Below are 22187 nucleotides of genomic sequence, written 5' to 3' on the forward strand. Positions count from 1 at the left end.
GGCATCAAGGCAGCGTTAACAGACATTTTTCTGGATAAAGTCCCAAGTTGTACCTAAAGGAATATCCCACTCATTCCCTTCTCCCATCCCCTTAAATACAATAAAACCACAAAACAAAGATGCCGGAGTTGTCCATGTAACAAGGGCTGGAGAGGTAACCGGTAACCATGGCAGACCCACATCAGGCTTAATGCCTGGAAAACCTGCTACACACGTGTGTTGCTTCATATAGTGGGGAAAATATCGAGAGAAATCAATGTGGGTCCTAGGGGAAAGGCCAAGTTCTGCATCAGCAATTTTTAGTGTGTTTTTAGCGTGTGTTTTAATGCGCATTGACTCGTGTTTTAGTGCACTTTTATGTGTTCTGGGCTTTTTGTTTGGCCATGAAAGTCAAATGAAGTAGATGTCACTAGGGAGTGGGGGGTTTTGTCATGAGCTAATGCATGAAAATACATGATGCATGCATTTTTTGTCCACTACCATAGATGTCTATGGGGCCAAAAACACATACAGCTGCAAGAAAAAGTATGTGAACCCTTTGGAATGATATGGATTTCTGCACAAATTGGTCATAAAATGTGATCTGATCATCATCTAAGTCACAACAATAGACAATCAAAGTCTGCTTAAACTAATAACACACAAAGAATGAAATGTTGCCATGTTTTTATTGAACACACCATGTAAACAGTCACAGTGCAGGTGGAAAAAGTATGTGAACCCTTGGATTTAATAACTGGTTGAACCTCCTTTGGCAGCAATAACTTCAACCAAACGTTTCCTGTAGTTGCAGATCAGATGTGCACAACGTAATTCTTGACCATTCCTCTTTACATAACTATTTCAGTTCAGCAATATTCTTGAGATGTCTGGTGTAAATCGCTTTCTTTAGGTCATACCACAGCATCTCAATGGGGTTGAGGTCAGGACTCTGACTGGGCCACTTCAGAAGGCGTATTTTCTTCTGTTTAAGCCATTCTGTTGTTGATTTACTTCTATGCTTTGGGTCATTGTCCTGTTGCAACACCCATCTTCTGTTGAGCTTCAGCTGGTAGTCAGAAGGCCTAAAGTTCTCCTGCAAAATGTCGTGATAAACTTGGGAATTCATTTTTTCTTCGATGATAGCAATCCGTCCAGGCCCTGATGCAGCAAAGCAGCCCCAAACCATGATGCCCCCACCACCATACTTCACAGTTGGGATGATGTTTTGATGTGGGTGTGCTGTGCCTCTTTTTCGCCACACATAGTGTTGTGTGTTTCTTCCAAACAACTCAACTTTGATTTCATCTGTCCACAGAATATTTTGCCAGTACTGCTGTGGGACATCCAGGTGCTCTTGTGTAAACTGTAAACGTGCAGCAATGTTTTGTTTGGACAGCAGTGGCTTCCTTTATGGTATCCTCCCATGAAATCCATTCTTGTTTAGTATTTTACGTATTGTATATTCGCTATCAGGGATGTTAGCATTTGCCAGTGACTATTGTAAGTCTTTAGCTGACATTCTAGGATTCTTCTTCACCTCATTGAGCAGTCTGCGCTGTGCTCTTGCAGTCATCTTTACAGGACGGCCAATCCTAGGGAGAGAAGCAGCAGTGCTGAACTTTCTCCATTTATAGACAATTTGTCTTACCGTGGACTGATGAACAGCAAGGCTTTTGGAGATACTTTTATAACCCTTTATTCAAGTCAACAATTCTTAATTGTAGGTCTTCTGAGAGCTCTTTTGTGCAAGGCATCATTCACATCAGGCAATTCTTCTTGTGAAAAGCAAACCCAGAACTGGTGTGTGTTTTTTATAGGGCAGGGCAGCTCTAACCAACACCTCCAATCTCATCTCATTGATTGGACTCCAGTTGGCTGACATCTCACTCCAATTAGCTCTTGGAGATGTCATTAGTCTAAGGGTTCACATACTTTTTCCATCTGCACTGTGAATGTTTACATGGTGTGTTCAATAAAAACATGGCAACAATTCATTCTTTGTGTGTTATTAGTTTAAGCAGACTGTGATTGTCTATTGTGACTTAGATCATGATCAGATCACATTTTATGACCAATTTGTGCAGAAATCCATATATCATTCCAAAGGGTTCACATACTTTTTCTTGCAGCTGTATATTGCACCATATAAAAACACACCTGTACTATTTTTTTCCAACACAAAGCAGCTCAGCGCCCCGGTGTGAACGGGCCTTATAGAAAAAACACGACAATCCTCTTCTTTGTTGGGCAGTGCTTGTTATCTCTCATGTAAATGAGGCTGAAGGAAGGTGAGCAGTCATTTCTTGGCGTTTGGCACATCTTCATTGAAATGCCCCTCCAAAAAAGCTTCACCAATTACCTCATTTAACCACTTCAATACCGGGCACTTTCACCCCCCTTCCTGCCCAGGCCAATTTTCAGCTTTTAGCGCTGTTGCATTTTGAATGACAATTGCGCGGTCATGCAACACTGTACCTAAACCAAATTTATGTCATTTTTTTCCCACAAATAGAGCTTTCTTTTGGTGGTATTTGATCACCACAATTACATCAACTCAGGTGAGCTTATACCCTAAGGTGGAGCCACAGTGGAACATTTTATCAGGTGTTGGCAGAGTACCTGGGATTGGAATTTATCTGACAGTGGGGGCTTGGATGCACACTTGAGACACTGTCACTTATTGTCACAGCCTTGTCACACTGTTGCTCATGATTGTTCACAGTTGTTGGAACGCAGTCACTATTATGTAGTTTTTATTTTTACCAGTTAATTTTATTATACATGGTTTTTGATCAACAAGACACAATTGTTTGGATATCTTTGCACGCTGTGTGCACTTTCACGCAGTTAAATGCTTCACATTGCTTTCATTATCCCTCTTATCAGTGTTTCTCAACCTTTTTCCAGTCGGGGCACCCTTGAAAAGTATTTTCAGTGCTGAGGCACCCCTGTCCAAGGTCCAGTTCTCGTTACTGTATGTCGCGGAACACGCACAAAATCGTGCTTGTTCCTGACACACACACAAATACTCTGCTCTTTAGGGTTGTCACTAATTCCTAATGGTACCCCACACATTGGCAAACATAGTGTTCTTTTGGTGGGGTGTAATTAAAAAAAAAAGGGTCAGGGACTTCTTTCTCTGCCTTTCTACGGGTAGGGAAGCCCATTGCAATGAATGGACTGCCCTACACGCAGCAAGCAGCCATGCAGATGTGAACCAAGGGCTCATTCACATGTCAGGTTGGAGGGGTGATAAAACCACATGGTGGAGCTGTTTTTACCACCCCCAACTTCTCCCCCTTTAGCTGCAGAGGCAGCAGCTGGGGGGTGTACACATGCGGAGGCTGCAGCTGGAGGTATACCCACGGTAAATGGGGCTGCACTGCAACTAGCCCGCAACTGTGTGCAGTGCACGGTAGCATGTAGTGATGTTGCATTTACAGGCTTAAAACAGGTGGGGAGGAGGCAACATAATGCCTCTTTACCACCTGTAAAATGCCGCTGTAAAGTGACCTGAGCATGGATTGCTTTTCAGAGGAGCAGCAGTCCTTGCTGCTATCACAAAAAAGCCCTAAAAAAAGCATTTCTGATGGTACAGGAATGGGGGGGTCAGGATTAAAAGTAACATACATACACACATACATACACACATGCATACAAACACACATACATACACATGCATACATATACACATACATATACACACACATATGAACACACACATGTTTATATGCACACAGACAGACAAAACTGCAGCAGACGTGCAAGTGGAATAAAAAATAAAAAATCTGTAAGCAGAATACAACATTAAAAAAAAGTACTGTTATCATTATCGGTAAAATATAGTAATACAGTAATTAAAACAAACATCTTTATCTTTTTTTTTTATATACCCACATATATTTAAATTTATATATATTACATTTACAAAGCAATCATCAAGGTGATCCTGTGTACACTAACAAAGCAGAATGAAAACAGCTGAGAGGAACACTGTTCAAGGGTAGGTCAAAAATACCAAGCAGTACATTTATTAAGTAGGTTAAAATATTAAAAAAAGTTATGCCACATAATCCTGTGTACTCACAGAGCTGACATGCATGCACAGAAGATCCTGATCCTGGTTTTTCTCCTCTCGCGCAAGCCAGCGTCTCCTGGCTCTAACGTCCAGCAAGCCCTTGCTTGTGCGCCTGACCCGCCCATAGCAACCGATGACGTCATCGTTTGGAAGGACGCGAGTCGGGAGGCCCACACAGCTTCCCGACTGCCTGTGGCAGCGGAAAGCGAGTATCAGACAGTGGACCGGCACCGCTGTAACAACTGACCAGCCAGCAATCATTACATTAAAGAACAGATTACTTATTAATGCATAGGTTGGGGGTCATTTTGATGCGGCACACCTGGGGACCCTTCATGGCACACCAGTGTGCTGCGGCACACTGGTTGAGAAACCCTGCCTCAGATCATATCTTATTAGAGCACTTTTATTTATGGTTATCCACACAGCGAGGGTACCTGTTTATTACATATATATATTTTTTTGCATGTATTTATTTATTAATTTCAGCACTCATTTATATTTATCCAATGTGCAGCACTTTTTAAATAGATTTAGGCCCCATGCACACAGGGCATTTTTGCAGCTGCTGTTAGGAGTGTCAGACGTTTTTTTTTTGCAGCTGCAAAACGCCCATCTATGTTATTCTATGGCCTCATGCACACATAGAGCTTTTAGGAGCTCCAAGTGGCATAGGCGTTTAATAGCTGCAAAAAACCCAGGACCAGTGCATTCTGGAGCTGCAGCGTCAAGCTGTAAAAACGTCTGACGCTGCTAAAGGCTGAATAAAGTTGCTTAACGTTGCTTATACAGCGTTAAGCCACGTTTATACGTTTTTTTTTTGTGAAAAATCAATGGTTCCCTATGGGAGCCTATTAATTTGAATGGAAGTCGCATCACAGGTCGGATCAGGATGATCCGACTTGCGATGCGACTTGTGCTCTGAGAATCTTGAGGGGGAACTCCTTGCCAAAATGTTAAACAGATGGCGTGGGGGTCCCCCCCAGGTTCCAAACCAGGCCCTTTATACTACTTTTTAGTCTCCAAATTGTGCCGTTAAAGTCCGCCTGAATGAAAAACCTTTTATATAGAATATTACATAGGACCAATAAAAAAAAAAAAAGATTTTTATTAGAGAAATGTTGGCTTACCGAAAAGTATGTCCATGTACAGTATAGTATGCACTTATTACTTGGTCGGGGCTCCTTTTGCATGAATTACTGCATCAATGTGGCGTGGCATGGAAGCGATCAGCCTGTGGCACTGCTGAGGTGTTATGGAAGCCAAAATGGCTTTGATAGCGGCCTTCAGCTCCTCTGCATTGTTGGGTCTGGTGTCTCTCATCTTCCTCTTGACAATACCCCACAGATTCTCTATGGCAGGGCTTCCCAAACTTTTTTGGGCCGAGACCCACTTCTGAATACAGTTATTTTTCGGGAACCCACTTGCTTGTAATTGAATATTGTAAAGCGCTACAGAATTTGTTGGCGCTATATAAATGCAAATCATAATTATAATAATGCATATTTTAAAAGGGAAGGGGATGTTAAATTAAAAATATCAATTTACTACTTTTCAATTTATTACTGAATACACTTGCCAGATATTCTAATTGAGGGGTCAGAAACCTGTGGCATGTATATAAGCGGAGTTGGAAGTAATCAGCACCCTCATATAAGGCAGGCAGAGGACAGAAATCAACCACCCCAGGACAGTGATCAGCAGGCTATATGGCACTCACCCTCCTTCCTCTCCCAGCGGTCCGCAGTGAAGGTGAAGCCCCTGTTTGTCCTCTCCAGGGCCCAGCACACCTCACCCAGAGTCTCCATGATGAGGAGCTCTAGGCTGGTCTTGGTGTCCTGGCTCTTCTCCTTCAGATCCTCTACTGGGGTCACAAAAGCTGCCATGAACTTCTGACATCGCTGGGCCACCTGGTCCTCATATGACACCGAAGCTGCCGTCTCTTACCGCTATAGCTGAGAGAATCCTGCCGCTAGTCTAGCCACCACCGCTGCCACCAGCAGGACCGAGGAGCTGGCTCTGCACCCCATGAACATATCCCACATACGTACTCACTGATGCAAGTATCCTCCTCGCAGGAAATGTAGACCAGCCTTCGTAAACTGCGTGGGCGGAGTCCTGAATCCATCGCAATTTGACTGCCCTGGCTCTCTGTAATTTGCGCGGGCTCGCACAGCACAATTTAAGAGGGCCTGCTCTCAGTGATTTGCATCTCAGCGTGACCCACTCAAACGCAGCTCGCGACCCACCAGTGGGTCCCGACCCACAGTTTGGGAACTCCTGCTCTATGGGGTTTAGGTCAAGCGAGTTTGCTGACCAATCAAGCACAGTGATACCATGATCATTAAATCAGCTATAGGTACTTTTGGCAGTGTGGGTAGGTGCCAAGTCCTGCTGGAAAACGAAATCATCATCTCCATAAAGCTGGTGAGCAGAAAGAAACACAAAGTGCTCTAGAATTTCCTGGTAGAGGTCTGCACTGACTTTGAATCTTTTGTCAAACCAATCCTGAACCAGAGACAACGTTAGAAGCATCTTACCTGGGCTAAGGATAAAGGACTGGACTTTTGCTTAGTGTTCCAATGTCCTCTTTTAGGATGAAAGTACATTTTGCATTTTATTTGGTCCCAGAGTCTGGAGGAAGAATGGAGAGGCACAGAATCCAAGTTGCATGAAGTCCAGTGTGAGGTTTCCACTGTCAGTGATGATTTGGGGAGCCATGTCATCTGCTGGTGTTGGTCCACTGTGTTTTATCAAGTCCAAAGTCAGCGCAGCCCACTGCCAGGAAATTTATCTCCATAATGCTGGTCAGCAGAGGGAAGCATGAAGTGCTATAGAATTTCCTGCTAGAGGACTGGTCTGACTTTGGACTTGATAAAACACAGTGGACCAACACCAGCAGATGACATGGCTCCCCAAATCATCACGGACTGTGGAAAAGTTTTTATTTAATTTGGAAATCAAGGTCCCAGAATCTGGAGGAAGAGTGGAGAGGCACAGAATCCAAGCTGCATGAGGTCCAGTGTGAAGTCTAGCAACCAATCAGCTGCTGTTAACTAGCAAAGTTAAAGCGGAGTTCCACCCAAAAGTGGAACTTCCGCTTTAGGGAGTCCTGACCCCCCGACATGCCACATTTGGCATGTCATTTTTTGGGGGGGGGAGCGGGTACCTAGTTTTGACAGGTACCCGCTCCCACTTCCGCTCGGAGCGCCGCGGCTCCCTGAGCGGAAGTTCTCCTCTCCCCCTCCCTCCCTGCAATCTTCTGGGACACGTCAGAGGTCCCAGAAGATTGCCGGCCAATCACGGCGCGCAGCGCGACTCGCGCATGCGCAGTGGGCACCCGGCTGTGAAGCCGCAAACTGTAACAGCCGGGTGCCCACAGCAGTGATGCCGGCGCCGTGGGAGAGGATCGAGGCTTCCGGCGGCCGCATCGCTGGACCGTTGGACAGGTGAGTAAATGGCTGGAACTCCGCTTTAACTTTGGCAGTTCTCGCTGTATATTCAGCACTGATGATTCTCCTGCCTGTCCCGTTCTGCTTTACACTCACTGCTTCCTGCTCCGCTCTCCTACTATTAAGGTAGGATTGGAGGGTGGGGGCTTTTGCTGTGTAATGTAAATAGTTCCTGGGGGGCTGTATAATTTAAATGGTTCTTTGGGGGGGGACTGTATATATAATCTAAAGGGTTCCATGGGGGCTGTATATTGTAAAGGGTTCCCTGGGAGAGGGGCTGTATATTGTAAATGTAAAGGGGTCCATAGGGGGGCTGGATAATGTAAAGGATTCCATGGGGGGGCTGTATAATGTAAAGGGGCGCATGGGGGGCTGTGTAATGTAAAGGGGTCCATGGGGGGGCTGTGTAATGTAAAAGGCCCGCGATTATGAACCATTGCAAGTCGCGGGATGCCCGAGTGATTCCTGTGACTTGCAATGGCACCCCAAATGCGGTGCGATTTTGCCACGATTGTCCCTCGATGAATAAAATCAGGCAAACAGAATTGCGGGACGCCTGACACCCAAAAGAAGTACAAGAACTTCTGCCCGCAACTTGCAGTGGTTCAGGATCATGGTCAGAATCGCGGCAATTCTGCCTGCAATCCCAAACGCCTATATGTGAATGGAGCCTGAAAGTGGATGCAAACCCCAATTATGAAATCTGACCTAGGCACATAAATCTGTAATGTTTAATTATCTCTCTTCAAAGCCCTAAGTCCCGTGTCTTTCTGCTTCTCTGTTCTTCTGTTTTTAGCATGAAAACATCTGACAAGCTCTCATACACAGGAGATAAAAGCAGCTAGAAATCTGTGTCGGGGAGGTAACTTAGAGATAGATAAGCAGAGAGCTGGTCAACTCAGCACAGCTCTGCAAGATTCTTCATTCCTCTGCCTATGTGGAAGGGGGCAGGGTGCCTTTCCTCCAATCAGCTGTCACACAGTGTATGCCCAGACTCCCCTCCCACTGCTAAAACAGGAAGCAAAATTTCTAACATGATGTGCACTTTCTAAAGAGTCTACAAAGCTGAAGATAGCAGATATACATGTAAAACTTATGTAGGGAGAGGCTATCACTTCACGGGGTATATGTGAGGGTTTACATCCACTTTAATTACTTTTCTGTAACCCGCTTGTGCTTCTTCATTTTGTTGTGACCTGATAACTGCCTACTATTTCTAATTCCACTGATAGCAAATACTGTTGTTGGAGGCCCCTGAACCCAGTCATGTCAAGCTTGTTTTTTGGCCACTTACAGCTCTCTTGCACCTTCTAGGTGGCCCTTGGTGGTTTATGAGTTTAGGTGGAGCAAGGGGTCCCAGCTGTTCTCCAGTTGCCTAAGGGCTCTTTCACATGGTCCGCCTCCGTAGGCGTATCCGTGCTGCTCAGCGGGGATCGATCCGCAATCCCCGCTGAGCCGGCGGATGACAGCTCCGTCTCCGCTTGCAGTGCGGAGAGGGAGGTGTCACAGCCCCCGCTGCTCTCTATGGATGATCGGATGAGAGCGGACCGCCTGTCTGCTCTCATCCTATCCGATCCGATACCTGAACGGATGGAAAAATAGGGTTTCCATCCGTCCAGATTTCACGGACAGGATCGGATACGGGTGGCAGCGGGTGTCAGTGGAGGTGTCTCCGCTGACATCCGCTGCCCCATAGAGCTGCATGGAGGATCCGATCAGATCCGCCTAAAAAACTGACAGGCGGATCTGATCGGACCGCTCGTGTGAAAGAGCCCTAAAGCTACACTTCCTTACATAATTTTTCAGCTCAATAATTCAGTAAATGTTTTAAAGCCGATTTTTGGTCTTCCTACCATCTCTGCCTCCCACCCTCCTCTAACCCATCCTATCAAATGTTTAGATGTCCTCACCTTGTGAAGTTAATTATACTTACCTGAGTCCCCCCATCCAGACCCCTTTTTCATTTTTGACTGCGTGGGACAGTGCTGTGCATTAACCCCTGCTGGATGGTCCTTTCACTCCTCTCGGACCCCTGTGCTGCCCAGCCAATGGGAAATGTCCGCATCACTCAGGCAGTGGTGACATGGACACCCGGAAGATGGACCCCTGCATCAGTGAGCATTATAGGCCCCCGGGCAATACACTGGGGCCCCGCCTACATAATCACCCACGTGAATAAAAATGCAAGTTATTGATAAGGCAATATTTATTGGTACAGCAGTGCTAAGCTAATGACAGCTTCCAAGTTCTGCAGCTGGGTCCTGTGAACACACACACAGTTGGGAGTCAGACTCGACTGTCTTGTGTGTGCCTGTTCCTGTGGAGGTGGACAGGCATTCCTGCAGTTGTGGGCACCCTCTCCACGCCCCCAGGGGCCTGACAGTAGCACTGGGCCGACAAGCACTTGCCACCTGCTAAGTTTGGCGGCGGGATGCACACGGGAATCGGGACTAATGCTTGGCTGGGTCACTGGGCAGGTGGGGCCCCCCGGGCAAGTGGGGCCCCTGGGCAACTGCCCAGTGTGCCCATTCGGTAACATGGCCCTGCCCTGCATTAGAGGAGAAGAGTGCGGTGCTGGATAATCACACGACTGCACCTTAAGGTAAGTGAAACTGGATTTCAGAGCATTTTTTTTTCATCCCAAAGATCAGATAAAGGGGGTGAATTTTATCCTAGATTTGGGCTTTAAACTGGAGTTGTGGGCAAAATATAAAAAATTACATTCATGCATCATTCTTTCACTAGCATTAGCAAAGCAGTTTTTGTTTTTCCACCTCCCCGCTGTAACACAATTTTATTACAAGTTGATCCTGCCAGTAACTTAGAAGCAGCTCAGTGCAACTCTTTGAGTGACAGTGAGGGCAATTCAAGGCAACTCATAAGCACATGAAAGCATGTTACATCAGCCCCAAAGCATGCTACATCAGCCCCAAAGCCTGATCAGTAGGGTTTTCATGCTGCTCCTGGGTGGGTTTGGTTGGCCCTTATCACAACCAATTGGGTTTAGTGAACTGATGCACGTGAGTAATATTGTAAGTCTTTCTTCCTTGTTACACAGAGGAAATGGCTCAGTCCCCGGCCCTACGGACAGAATATCTTGTATCCGGCATGCGGACTCCCCCTGCCAGGAGAAACAGCAAGCTGGCCACGCTGGGCCGGATATTTAAACCGTGGAAATGGAGGAAAAAGAAAAGCGACAAGCTCAAACATTCGCCTGCAGGTGGGAGCAAATATATCTTTTTATCCATTAACATCCTATATATAATTATGTGTAGCTGTTATCTATCCACCAGTCATGTTCCCATTCTTTAAGGCTGCAATGTAGTTAGAACAGATGACCCTTAATTGGCTCCTACAGGCCTCACAGATAATGCGGAACTCTCACTGATAATATTACAAATCGGAGGAAATGTAACCTTAAGGTCCGGTTCACACTTATGCGATGCGGGAAGGCTGCGAACTCGCAGCCTGTTCCCGCATCGCACACGCACCCCCGGCAGTTCACACTGCCATATGCGATACGCTGGGGGTGTCAATGTAATCTTAACGACACCCCCAGTTTGATCACATATATCGCAGTGCGATCGTGCAGTTCGCACAGGATCGGATCGCACAAGTGTGAACCGCTGTGCGATCCGATCCTGATGCGGCTGCAAAAATGCCTCCTGTGCGTGTTTGCTGCGGGTGCGATGCGAATTTAGCCATACAATTTGTATGGCTAAACTTGCACCGCACAGCCGATCGCATGTAATGTCGGAGCAGTGCGCTCCGACATTACATGCGAACCCCGCACACGCACAAGTGTGAACCGGGGCTCACCGTTCCTTCCAGCATAGAAAGAGTAGTGGATGGCAGAGGGAAAACGATTTTTACAGTTGTCCCTTCAGGCATAAAAATATCCTTGTCCAATTAACTGTAACATTTGTGTGTACTGTACATAGGCCCTCCATGGTGTCCCCTGGACAAGCAAGAGGGCGAGAATTACCCAGAGGCAATAACTTTTCTCTGAAACAGGTAGACATCTGAGCACTCCCTCTTCCCGAATGTGCATATTTGTACAGTATGTCACAAAAGTGAGTACTCCCCTTACATTTTTGTAAATATTTTATTATATCTTTTCATGTGACAACACTGAAGATATGACACTTTGCTACAATGTAAAGTAGTGAGTGTACAGCTTGTATAACAGTGTAAATTTGCTGTCCCCTCAAAATAACTCAACACACAGCCATTAATGTCTAAACTGCTGGAAACAAAAATGAGTACACCCCTAAGTGAAAATGTCCAAATTGGGCCAAACTAGCCATTTTCCCTCCCCGGTGTCATGTGACTCGTTAGTGTTGCAAGGTCTCAGGCGTGAATGGGGAGCAGGTGTGATACATTTAGTGTTATCGCCCTCACTCTCTCATACTGGTCACTGGAATTTCAACATGGCACCTCATGGCAAAGAACTCTCTGAGGATCTGAAAAAAAAAAATGTTGCTCTACATAAAGATGGCCTAAGCTATAAGAAGATTGCCAAGACCTTGAAACTGAGCTGCAGCACGGTGGCCAAGACCATACAGCCGTTTAACAGGACAGGTTCCCCTCAGAAAAGGCCTCGGCTATGGTCGACCAAAGAAGTTGAGTGCAGGTGCTCAGCGTCATATCCAGAGGTTGTCTTTGTGAAATAGAAGTATGAGTGCTGCCAGCATTGTTGCAGAGGTTGAAGGGGTGGGGGTCAGCCTGTCATTGCTTGGACCATAGGCCGCACACTGCATCAAATTGGTCTGCATGGCTGTTGTCCCAGAAGGAAGCCTCTTCTAAAGATGAAGCATAAGAAAGCCTGCAGTTTGCTAAAGACAAAAAGACTAAGGACATGGATTACTGGAACCATGTGCTGTGGTCTGAAGAGACCAAGATAAACTTATTTGGTTCAGATGGTGTCAAGCGTGTGTCGCGGCAACCAGTTGAGGAGTACAAAGACAAGTGTGTCTTGCCTACAGTCAAGCATGGGGGTGGGAGTGTCATGGTCTGGGGCTGCATGAGTGCTGCTGGCACTGGGGAGCTACAGTTCATTGAGGGAACCATGAATGCCAACATGTACTGTGACATACTGAAGCAGAGCATGATCCCCTCCCTTTGGAGACTGGGCCGCAGGGCAGTATTCCAACATGATAACGACCCCAAACACCCCTCCAAGGCGACCAGTGCCTTGCTAAGGAAGCTGAGGGTAAAGGTGATGGACTGGCCAAGCATGTCTCCAGACCTAAACCCTTTTGAGCATCTGTGGGGCATCCTCAAACAGAAGGTGGAGGAGCGTAAGGTCTCTAACATCCACCAGCTCCATGATGTCGTCATGGAGGAGGGGAAGAGGATTCCAGTGGCAACCTGTGAAGCTCTGGTGAACTCCATGCCCAAGAGGGTTAAGGCAGTGAAAATAATGGTGGCCACACAAAATATTGACACTTTGGGCCCAATTGAAACATTTCCACTTAGGGGTGTACTCACTTTTGTTGCTAGCGATTTAGAAATTATTTGGCTGTGTGTTGAGTTATTTTGAGGGGACAGCAAATTTACACTGTTATACAAGCTGTACACTCACTACTTTACATTGTAGCAAAGTGTAATTTCTTCAGCGTTGTCGCATGAAAAGATATAATAAAATATTAATAAAAATGTAAGGGGTGTACTCACTTTTGTGAGATACTGTATATGTTTAAAAAAAATGTATATGTATTTTAAATCTAGTAGCGTTTTGCCTGGCCACATGACATCCTGTAGTTCTGCCTCTTCTGCTTCAGTGTTGGAAGTGGGGGCTCTTCAATACTGAAAAGACTGGCAATAAAGTTATGTTGTGTCTCTGCAATATTGTACTGTGAGCCCAGGCTGAGGTGGTGACACATCCTCTAGAGGTTGTATCCATTACAACCTGGGCTCACAGGAAGTGGGTTGAATGATGCCTGGAAGGGGGCTGGTGACTGAGAGCAGAGTGAACTTTCAGCTGTTAGCCTTGCAGGTAAGTACTGGAGAACTGTATTGCTTTCTTTTTAACTTCTGGACATTTTATAAAATAAAAAATCACTTAGAGTTGTTCTTTACCATTCTATGTAGTAAACCCTGAATATGGACTTTAAAGTGTGAATAAAGACAAAACTTTTTTTAGTTTAGGATAGATTGGGGAGGAATTGGAACACCTATCACCGATTATTGCTTGTGGTCTCTATTTGTCCTGTATATAGTTGTTATTGAGAGTTAAAGTAAAAGAAAATCTCACATTTGAGGGGTCACCAGAAGAGGAATAGAGGGGGAATCCTCCAATGGGGACACTATTTCTGGTGACACTGGAGATTCCCTCACTTTGGAGGGATTTCCTCTCGCTTCCTATGTTGCCTTTAGTTCTGCTTTAAATAAGTACAGAGTGCTTTAAGGTAGACCTTCCTATAGAAACCAGCTAAATACTTTGATCCAAACACAAGGGAATCAGACGAATCTGATTGATTACTATGGGCACTCTGGGCTTTTCTGGCACATTTGCATTTAGAGTAGAACTAAAGGTGATTTTTTTTTTTTCTTCACATCAAATAGGGTTTGTGGCACATATACCCCTCTTCCTTTCTTATGTATAACAAATAGTTTTTTGTGTTATAACCCCTATCTCATCAATATTATGATCCTGAGGATTTATAATAAGTCAAAATATGCAACTTTCCCTTGGGGTTTGAAGTATGGAAGTGTTTCTAGTAGGGGGCAGTTTAGCCCCTGTTCTTTCATTAGGGCTGTTACTATTGAACGCCCTTACTAGTGGTTAATGTCAAAAAAAAAAAAAAAAAAAAAATCAAAAAATTAACATGGTTATATAATAATTTTTGATAAACAAATATATTACCGATATATATCTCCTGGTCTACCAGGAACATCTCTGTACCTTAGTGAAATAAGCTTTTATATCTGTATTTTTAAATATATAATTTCTGTCTTGTTGTGTTGTTTTTTCATTTCAGGCAATTAGAATTCTCATGTAATTGCGGACCGATCCTGTGGGGGCAGTGTGGGTAAGCATGGAGGTCGGCCTCATCAGTGAGATATGTGCGGCCAGATAGGCCGCAGGTTAGTTCCGCCCCTTTCGGGCGGAACTTCCTGTGGCACCTGAGCGGACTACGGAGGCACTTCCTGCCTCTGTATGATCTGCATACACCCGTGACTAAGCCGAGAGCTTCGCTGGGGTGTCCCCGCGCTTGCTCTCGAGCGATGTCCGGTGGGAGTGGCCGGGGCGGTGACGTCCGTTTGACGAACCGCCCGGGATCCATGCTACTTAAGGGCGCCATTTACAAGCCCTGGTATGGTGGAGGTTCCCCATCCGGTGAGGACTGTGCGGAAGCTGGGAACAGCGTGGCAAGGGGTAAGCTCTATATGGCCAGTACTAATACTGTAACATTACACTTTTGTGATATCCGGGAATTCACCTTAATCTTACTGTGCTTAACAGCCGACATACAAGCAGAGGAGATACGCTCCCTACATTTAAGCTCTGGTCCTTCCCAAGTTTGGTGAGCCTTGCTAAGGTGTCTGTTTATGTTTGGAACTTTCGTACTGCATAGGGATCTATCATATTGGGTGGCACTCTATATATTCACCACTATGTTTACTACCTATGTTTATTCTAAGTACGCTTTGCATGTACTCATCTTGGACCCTATGTAGCAACTGCTTATCTATATATAATCCTGGTCACCCCCCTACTATTATGGAGGAGGGTGGGCCGGATACTAAACTGACTACACACACATATTCACATATATATATGAAAGCAAACCAATATACATGATATGTATTTTACTATAGGGGTAGCCCATACACGAATGGGTAAACTCTGTATGTTGGTGTATAATCGTTTAGAAACGCATGGCACTTGTCCATTCTTACGGTCCAGAATGACTATATGTTTTTTCTTTTGCCCCTTTTAAGGCAGATAATCTATGGGCTCTATAGGTACTTACACACTCTTATAACAAGCATGAGGCACACTGATTTTACCACTTTGAAACACTTGAGTTTATGGTTTAGCATTTCTATGGGCTCTCCCTTAAAGTGATATCATAGAATAAAAACGCCTACTATTCTGAGAAACATTGTTCTTCTGCTCTCATCCACTCAGATATGAGACATGGAGTGACTACCCTCACTACTATGTCACTATACATTGCCTTTTTTGAGCTTCCCAAAACGCACAGTCCTCCTCGTTAAAGAATTCTCTATGGAAATTGAGATATGTGCCTGATTACTATATGTACAGGTATGTATACATTTTTCTGTCCATTTACCAGGTATATAAACAGGATATATATGCTTATACTATAACTACAGCATGGATCCCCACATATACTCACTATTGGCAGCCCCCGTTCTTTCCCCAAAACCCCTTTAGTGTCTGAATGCAACTTAAGACCCAATGTTATATTGTGTTGATATTGCAAAAATAGAAGGACTTATCTGAGATGTGTAAGACGATTGTATGTAATTAAAAGGAGAGATAAATGATATGCAATTGTAATTATAACATACTGAAAATGAGGTAACATATATATGTAATTTATCTAAACACTGTTATTTTTCACACAGACAAAAGAAATGATATGCTCCAGATGAAGCTTTTTTGTCTAAGAAAGCGAAACATGTCGAGCAAAGGTCATATATTACATGGTGAATGTTAACTTATACTGTCAGTCGACCCCGCTGACCGGCACCATACTGCTTGGGTGTCCGTCGGTGGTTCTTCTGATATCAAGCAATACGTTTCCAAGAATTATATGACTATCAATGATCTTGTACTTTGAACTGTATGTAAATTTACTTTTATAAGTTCTATGCACTGAGATATTGTACAACATAGACCATTGTTGTGTGGTCTCACTGTGTCCTTAATACACAATTATTTGCCTGTATTTTTCTATGATTTTAAAATATTTAGTTTTTTGTTGAATAAAAGAAATCTTTTTTTAAAAAAACTCTTGTGCTCGAAATCCCTGTTTCCCAATCCTTCCAAGTGTAATTAGTCAATTGAGGATAGGGGCACACCCTAAATTGGATACGTCATGGCCAAGATGGCTGCTATCTGTGGACACATGACTTGTAAAATAATTCTATTATTATTGTTGGATAGAGTATGGGAGAGTTTAACCCCGGTCAGTTTTTATTTTTTTGCCATCTGTGTCCCATTTGCGAGATTCCCTTAATTTCCTGTTCTAAAGCCAAAACAGGAAGGAAATCCCTTCCAAGTGAGGAATTCCCTGGTTGTCACCAGAAGTAGTGTCCCCATAGGAAGATTTCCCGTATATTCCTGTTCTGGTGACAACCCTGAATTTCAGATTTACTTTCACTCTAGGTGATAATAGTAAACAGGATAAATTGAGAGCATGAATCTCCCTAAGGGCTCCTGTACACACAGACTTGATTGACCGCTGGCCGTGGGAAAACGCAAAACGCAGCAAAATCGCGGCATGATTTTACATTGATTTTGATGCGTTTTGCAGCCCACCGTTAAAATGTTCCTATCCTGAGTGGGATCCAGCATTCAGGAGAGGGGAGATGAACCTTCCCTAAATGCAGCAGGTTCTAAGCTCTTGTAAATGTATTCTGACTTGGATTGTTGGGATAGTGATCTAACCCTTGTGAGACCTCTGTGCCTGGCCTGTATAAGCAGATACAGTCACTGCGGACAATCCTCCTCAGATAGCTGAACTCACCAATACTGGTTTCATCCAAAAGCTGGTTTATTCTGAACATCACACAACAGGAATACAGCAGAATGAATGGATTTCAGTATTATGCGGTCAAAAGATGATGCTTTCCTTAGCTTAGCATGTGGAATACAAGAGTCCCTGTTACATGAGGCAAATGCAAGCAGCCATGACACAGGAAATACAGCAAGAGCAGGGGGTGGAGTTTACATACAAGGAAATGATGTATCATGCTCACAAGAGGAACAAGAGCATTACCAAAAAAGGCCAGAAGGGGCAGCAAATACCTACCCATAGAAAAATACATGGTAAATAAATCACAGAATATACTATGTAAATTGCATCTACAATCATGAAAATATTAACTGTGTAACAGCACAAAATGCCTCTATGTGCATGGACACACAGGCTTTTATGGAGCTGCGTTTAGGAACTTTGGCAAAAGAAAATGCCAAAATCTCCTAAACTCAAGTTTAGAAGCTGTAGTGTTTATGAGCCCTAACAGGGGCACAGACAACAATAAAAACCCGACAGGGGTTCTAATCCCTCTATACTTCCAAAACTAAAAAAAAAAGTTTTGCCTTTTTACTTTAATGTGGAATATTATTATTAATAACTGCAGTGTTCTGCACATGATGTGTTTGGAAATACAGACAGATCTTTTATCAAGTATTTTTTATCTCCTCCAGGTCTGGATAAAAAGAGCAGCGCTAAGCAGAACCGTGAGGAGATCATTAGGAAAGGACTGATGGAGATTGTAGACAAAGGTAGGGTGCCCCCAGCAGACCTTCAGCCGATTGGCAACAACATAAACCGTCTACAGATCTATAAAATACCCTTTGGTTGAGTGGTGGAATCCTTCAAAAGTAATTTGAATATTTGATTACCTAACATCTGTTCTTACACTGGCTTGCCACACATCAGTAGAAATTAGATCTGCAGCAGGAGTGCCGCCAAGGAGTTTGACATCTCTCATATACTGTAGGTACACTGTATAAGCAAATGCCTAAACAATTAGATCGTATGGTATGGTATTAAGTCTTAGGATCCATACGTGTAGAAAAGAAAGCGGCACTTCCAGTCCCAGGAACTTGGAAACTTGATTTTTTATTCTTTATATCAAAGGTTCAACATCGAACAGGAACACAAGACATCATTCTTTCTTCCACTTGTAGCCCCACATATGCATTTACTCATTTATTGTTTTTTTTGTTTGATTTATAAGAAATAAATTTTCCTTCTTTCTTGTTAATGATTTTATATGCATTTTTTATGTATGTCTGTTTGTGCATTTATCGAGCGTTGTGGAATCGTATACACATATGCAATCTGTACATTGTTTATGTATATTTGAATAATGATTAAGATCAGAGTATTGCATGTGTATGGTTGTGGTCTGCATTCAGGCGATTGTGTCTTCCTCTATCAAAGCCAGGTGTTTATGTCCCGGTAATTTCCTGTTTTGATTGGACAAGGTGATACTATCTGGCCCATAAAGGAAGACACATGTCTGCTTGCAATTAGCAATGAATAAGCACATGGTGTGAAACGCATCTGCTATCCTGTTGTCTTGTGTTCCTGTTCGATGTTGAACCTTTGATTTAAAGAATAAAAAATCAAGTTTCCAAGTTCCTCTGACTGGAAGTGCCGCTTTCTTTTCTACACGTATGGATTTCTCAGGTTGTGGACCTTAGTGAGCACCTAGCCCTGCAGGACTGCCACAGTTGCTCGGGATCTCTTCGGTTCGGCTGGCTGCTTATAGAGCCGTGATTTGTGCTCTCTCCTTGGCTCTATTAAGTCTTAGGATAGCATACTACTTCATATACTTGGTGTCCCCAGTGGAAGTTGATCCTAGGACCCCAGCACTACAGTACTATATTGCTAACCAATCAGAAATATAATCATTGTTATTGCATCTTGACAGGCACTACATTTTATCTTAAAGCTGAACTCTAGCTAAAATCACGGATCAAATATAAATATGGGAGCTGTTTTACCTGCCTAAGGATTAGTATTTTGTCTGTTTTGTTGGTGACCTCACTTATGTTTACTGCTGATAAGTGATTTTATTGCGCCAACAGTTTACTCAGCGCTTTACAACTTGAGGGTAGACAGTACAAATACAATACACTTTAATACAGTAGGAATCAGAGTGCCCTGCTCGTTAGAGCTTACAATCTAAGGCTCCTTTCACACGGTCTGCCATCGGCGGACTCCGTGCTGCTCAGCGGGGGATCAATACACAGATCCCCGCTGAGCAGGCAGGTGACGGCTCCCTCTCCGCTCTGTGTGCTGTGTCAGAGCCCCGCTGTTCTCTATGGGAGAATCGGGTGAGAATGGACCGCCTGTCCGCTCTCATCCGATCCCCTGGACGGATGGAAAATAGGGTTTCCATCTGTCCGGATTTTCACGGACGTGTCTCCGCTGAAATCCGCTGCCCCATAGGGATGCATGGAGGATCCGATCAGATCCGCCTAAAAAACTGACAGGCAGGTCTGATCAGATCGTTAGTGTGAAAGGACCCTAAGAGGGAGGGGTATGAAGCAGCTTGATTAGGTTATCTCTATTTAGCACAAACAAGTGATTCCTGCCCACACCTGTAACTGGTCTCTGCAGTAAGGAGCATTGGAAAGGCAACGCATATAACAAGACAAAAATTCCAAGCTCTCTTTACCGACCAGTCTGCGACTAACCGAATTGACCTGTCTAACAGTATGCGTTAAAAATGGGTTTAGTTGCACATATTTGCAAAAAGCAGTAACCACTTGTTTGTGCTATGGATTATATTGGCCACTTTTGCTGCCATGGGGCTATAGGCTGGGTGTTCAGTGTGCCCCTGTGCCTTTAAGAAGAGGTGGGCTCCCTTCAGGTATATCTGCCCCTCATCTGTCCATTTATATGCATGTGCTTCCATTGTCGGAGACTCACAGAATTTAGAGTTAGGGCCACAGATAATGGGGTGTCTTGTCGGGGCTCTGTAGCTTATGCATTTATTTGCAAATGTGTGCAACTAAACCCCTGTTTTAATGCATACTGTTAGACAGGTCAATTCGGTTGGTCGCAGACTGGTTGGTAAGGAGAGCTTGGAATTTTTTTGTGTCTTGTTATATCTCTATCTTCTCTCCCTGTGCTTTTTGAGCACATGTGCATGCAGAAGAACCTGATTGGCTCAGAGTACTGCTTCGCTCTCTCCCAGTTCAGCTGTACAGTTGAGAGTGATATGAAGACATATTCAGGTGCTTGCCTTGGAAATAAAATGAATGGTCAAATGCCCAACTCTATTAAAATGTGATTTTGTTATGTCTGCCAGGAATTCAGCTTTGAAGGGCATTTGTAGGCTGCCAGTGCTGACTTGTCTTCTGTAAATACTCGTTTCCTGGGTGTCATGCTGACCCAGTCGTTTTAGTACTGAGTCACTGATACAAAAAATATGCGGAGCTGTGACCTCTCTCTGTCTTATTACCCTGCATGTTTGTTCCAGGTCATTAACTCAGAAATGATTGAAGCCAGAAACCACTAGGCTGCTAGTTTTCCTGGAAGCAGTTCAGTAATGGCAGGCCTGGCGTTCCTCTTTGTACAGATTTACTTTAAATATCAAAAATGATATGAATAAATATTAATTTATAATCGAAAATAAACTGCATCATTCTAAAAGAGACTTTTCATATACCAAGAAATCTCTAAGTCTGTGATGAACACCAACCACCACCAAACACTGGGGGTTCACACTCACCAAATTGTAGGTCTGTGCATGTACAAAGGTCAGTACGTTTATTCCCATCAGGAAAAAGCTCCTGCGCTCTTAGATATTCCACCATTCCTAATACCTAAAGAAGGTAGATGTTATCCTAATCCACAAAAAAAATAGAAAAATGTCTCAAAGTGTAATATCATCTGTAAAATGTATTGAACAAACTCGATAAAACAAGCTTACAGCAGATGCTGACGGTAAGCTGCTTGGAAGCTGACTGTGATTTCAGTCCACTAGCTTAACACGTTTCGTCAAATGGGACATCCTCAGGGGCTCTAAAAATACTCATAGATCTCATTACAGTATAAAAGACTTTGTTTGGCCCACTAATCATACATTCTCTGAATAGTAATGAAACTTGCAGTCATAGCCACCTCTACAATACATACACAGGTTCGCAACACATCAACAGATCCACAGCCGTTTTTCTGTGTAAACTTGTAGAGTTTTTGTTTTTTTTTCCACATAAACTAAACAAAGCTAAAATAATAACTGGATTGTCAATCATAGTCGCTGATACAATATTTTAGCAGGTCTGCAATATACAGTGGTGATCGAAAGTTTGGGCACCCCAGGTAAAAATTAGTATTAGCCCCCGTTCACATTAGGTCGCTCCGACTTCGGGGGCGACCTGTGAAGTCGCGTGCAGCGCGACTTCGGCTCAACTTGCATGGACTTCCCATAATGGAAGTCAATGCAAGTCGCCTCCAGGTCGCCCCGAAGTAGTACAGGACCCTTTTTCTAAGTCGGAGCGACTTGTGGCGCTCCTATTAGAACGGCTCCTGTAGTACACAGTGGGAGCGACGGTGCACGGCTTGTCAGGCTGACCAAGTCGCCTGACAAGTCGTGCCAGTGTGAATGGACTCTTAATGTTCATAAAGAAGCCAAGGAAAGATGGAAAAATCTCCAAAAGGCATCAAATTACAGATTAGACATTCTTATAATATGTCAAAAAAAGTTAGATTTTATATCCATCATTTACACCAGGGGTGGGGAACCTGCGGCCCGCACAATTGTGACGTCCGGGCCGAACGATCGTTATGTCCGCCCCCCTCCCCATGCCGCTGTGTCAGAAGGAGCCGATGGCTCCGTCCTGACACTGAGTATCCGAAAAGGGTGGACCCGAGGCCATTGGCCGAGGAGGAGGCTGGACACGGGAGGACTTGAAGAGACATGGGGACTGAAGAGAGGAAGCCGCCGCTACA

General features: G+C 44.2%; 1 protein-coding gene across 3 annotated transcripts in view; it reads left to right on the forward strand.

Annotated features, from left to right (window-relative positions):
• Positions 1-22187, forward strand: part of PHACTR3 (phosphatase and actin regulator 3) — a 290291-nt gene that overhangs the window by 61597 nt on the left and 206507 nt on the right. For all 3 annotated transcript variants that reach the window (XM_082271515.1, XM_082271517.1, XM_082271516.1), the window contains exons 2-3: positions 10571-10732; positions 17921-17998. In XM_082271515.1, the coding sequence (XP_082127641.1) occupies positions 10571-10732; positions 17921-17998 (240 nt within the window). The remainder of the gene's footprint in view (positions 1-10570; positions 10733-17920; positions 17999-22187) is intronic.

This window comes from Pelophylax lessonae (assembly GCF_965119305.1).
Source record: "Pelophylax lessonae genome assembly, chromosome: 11".
NCBI classification, from domain to species: domain Eukaryota; kingdom Metazoa; phylum Chordata; class Amphibia; order Anura; family Ranidae; genus Pelophylax; species Pelophylax lessonae.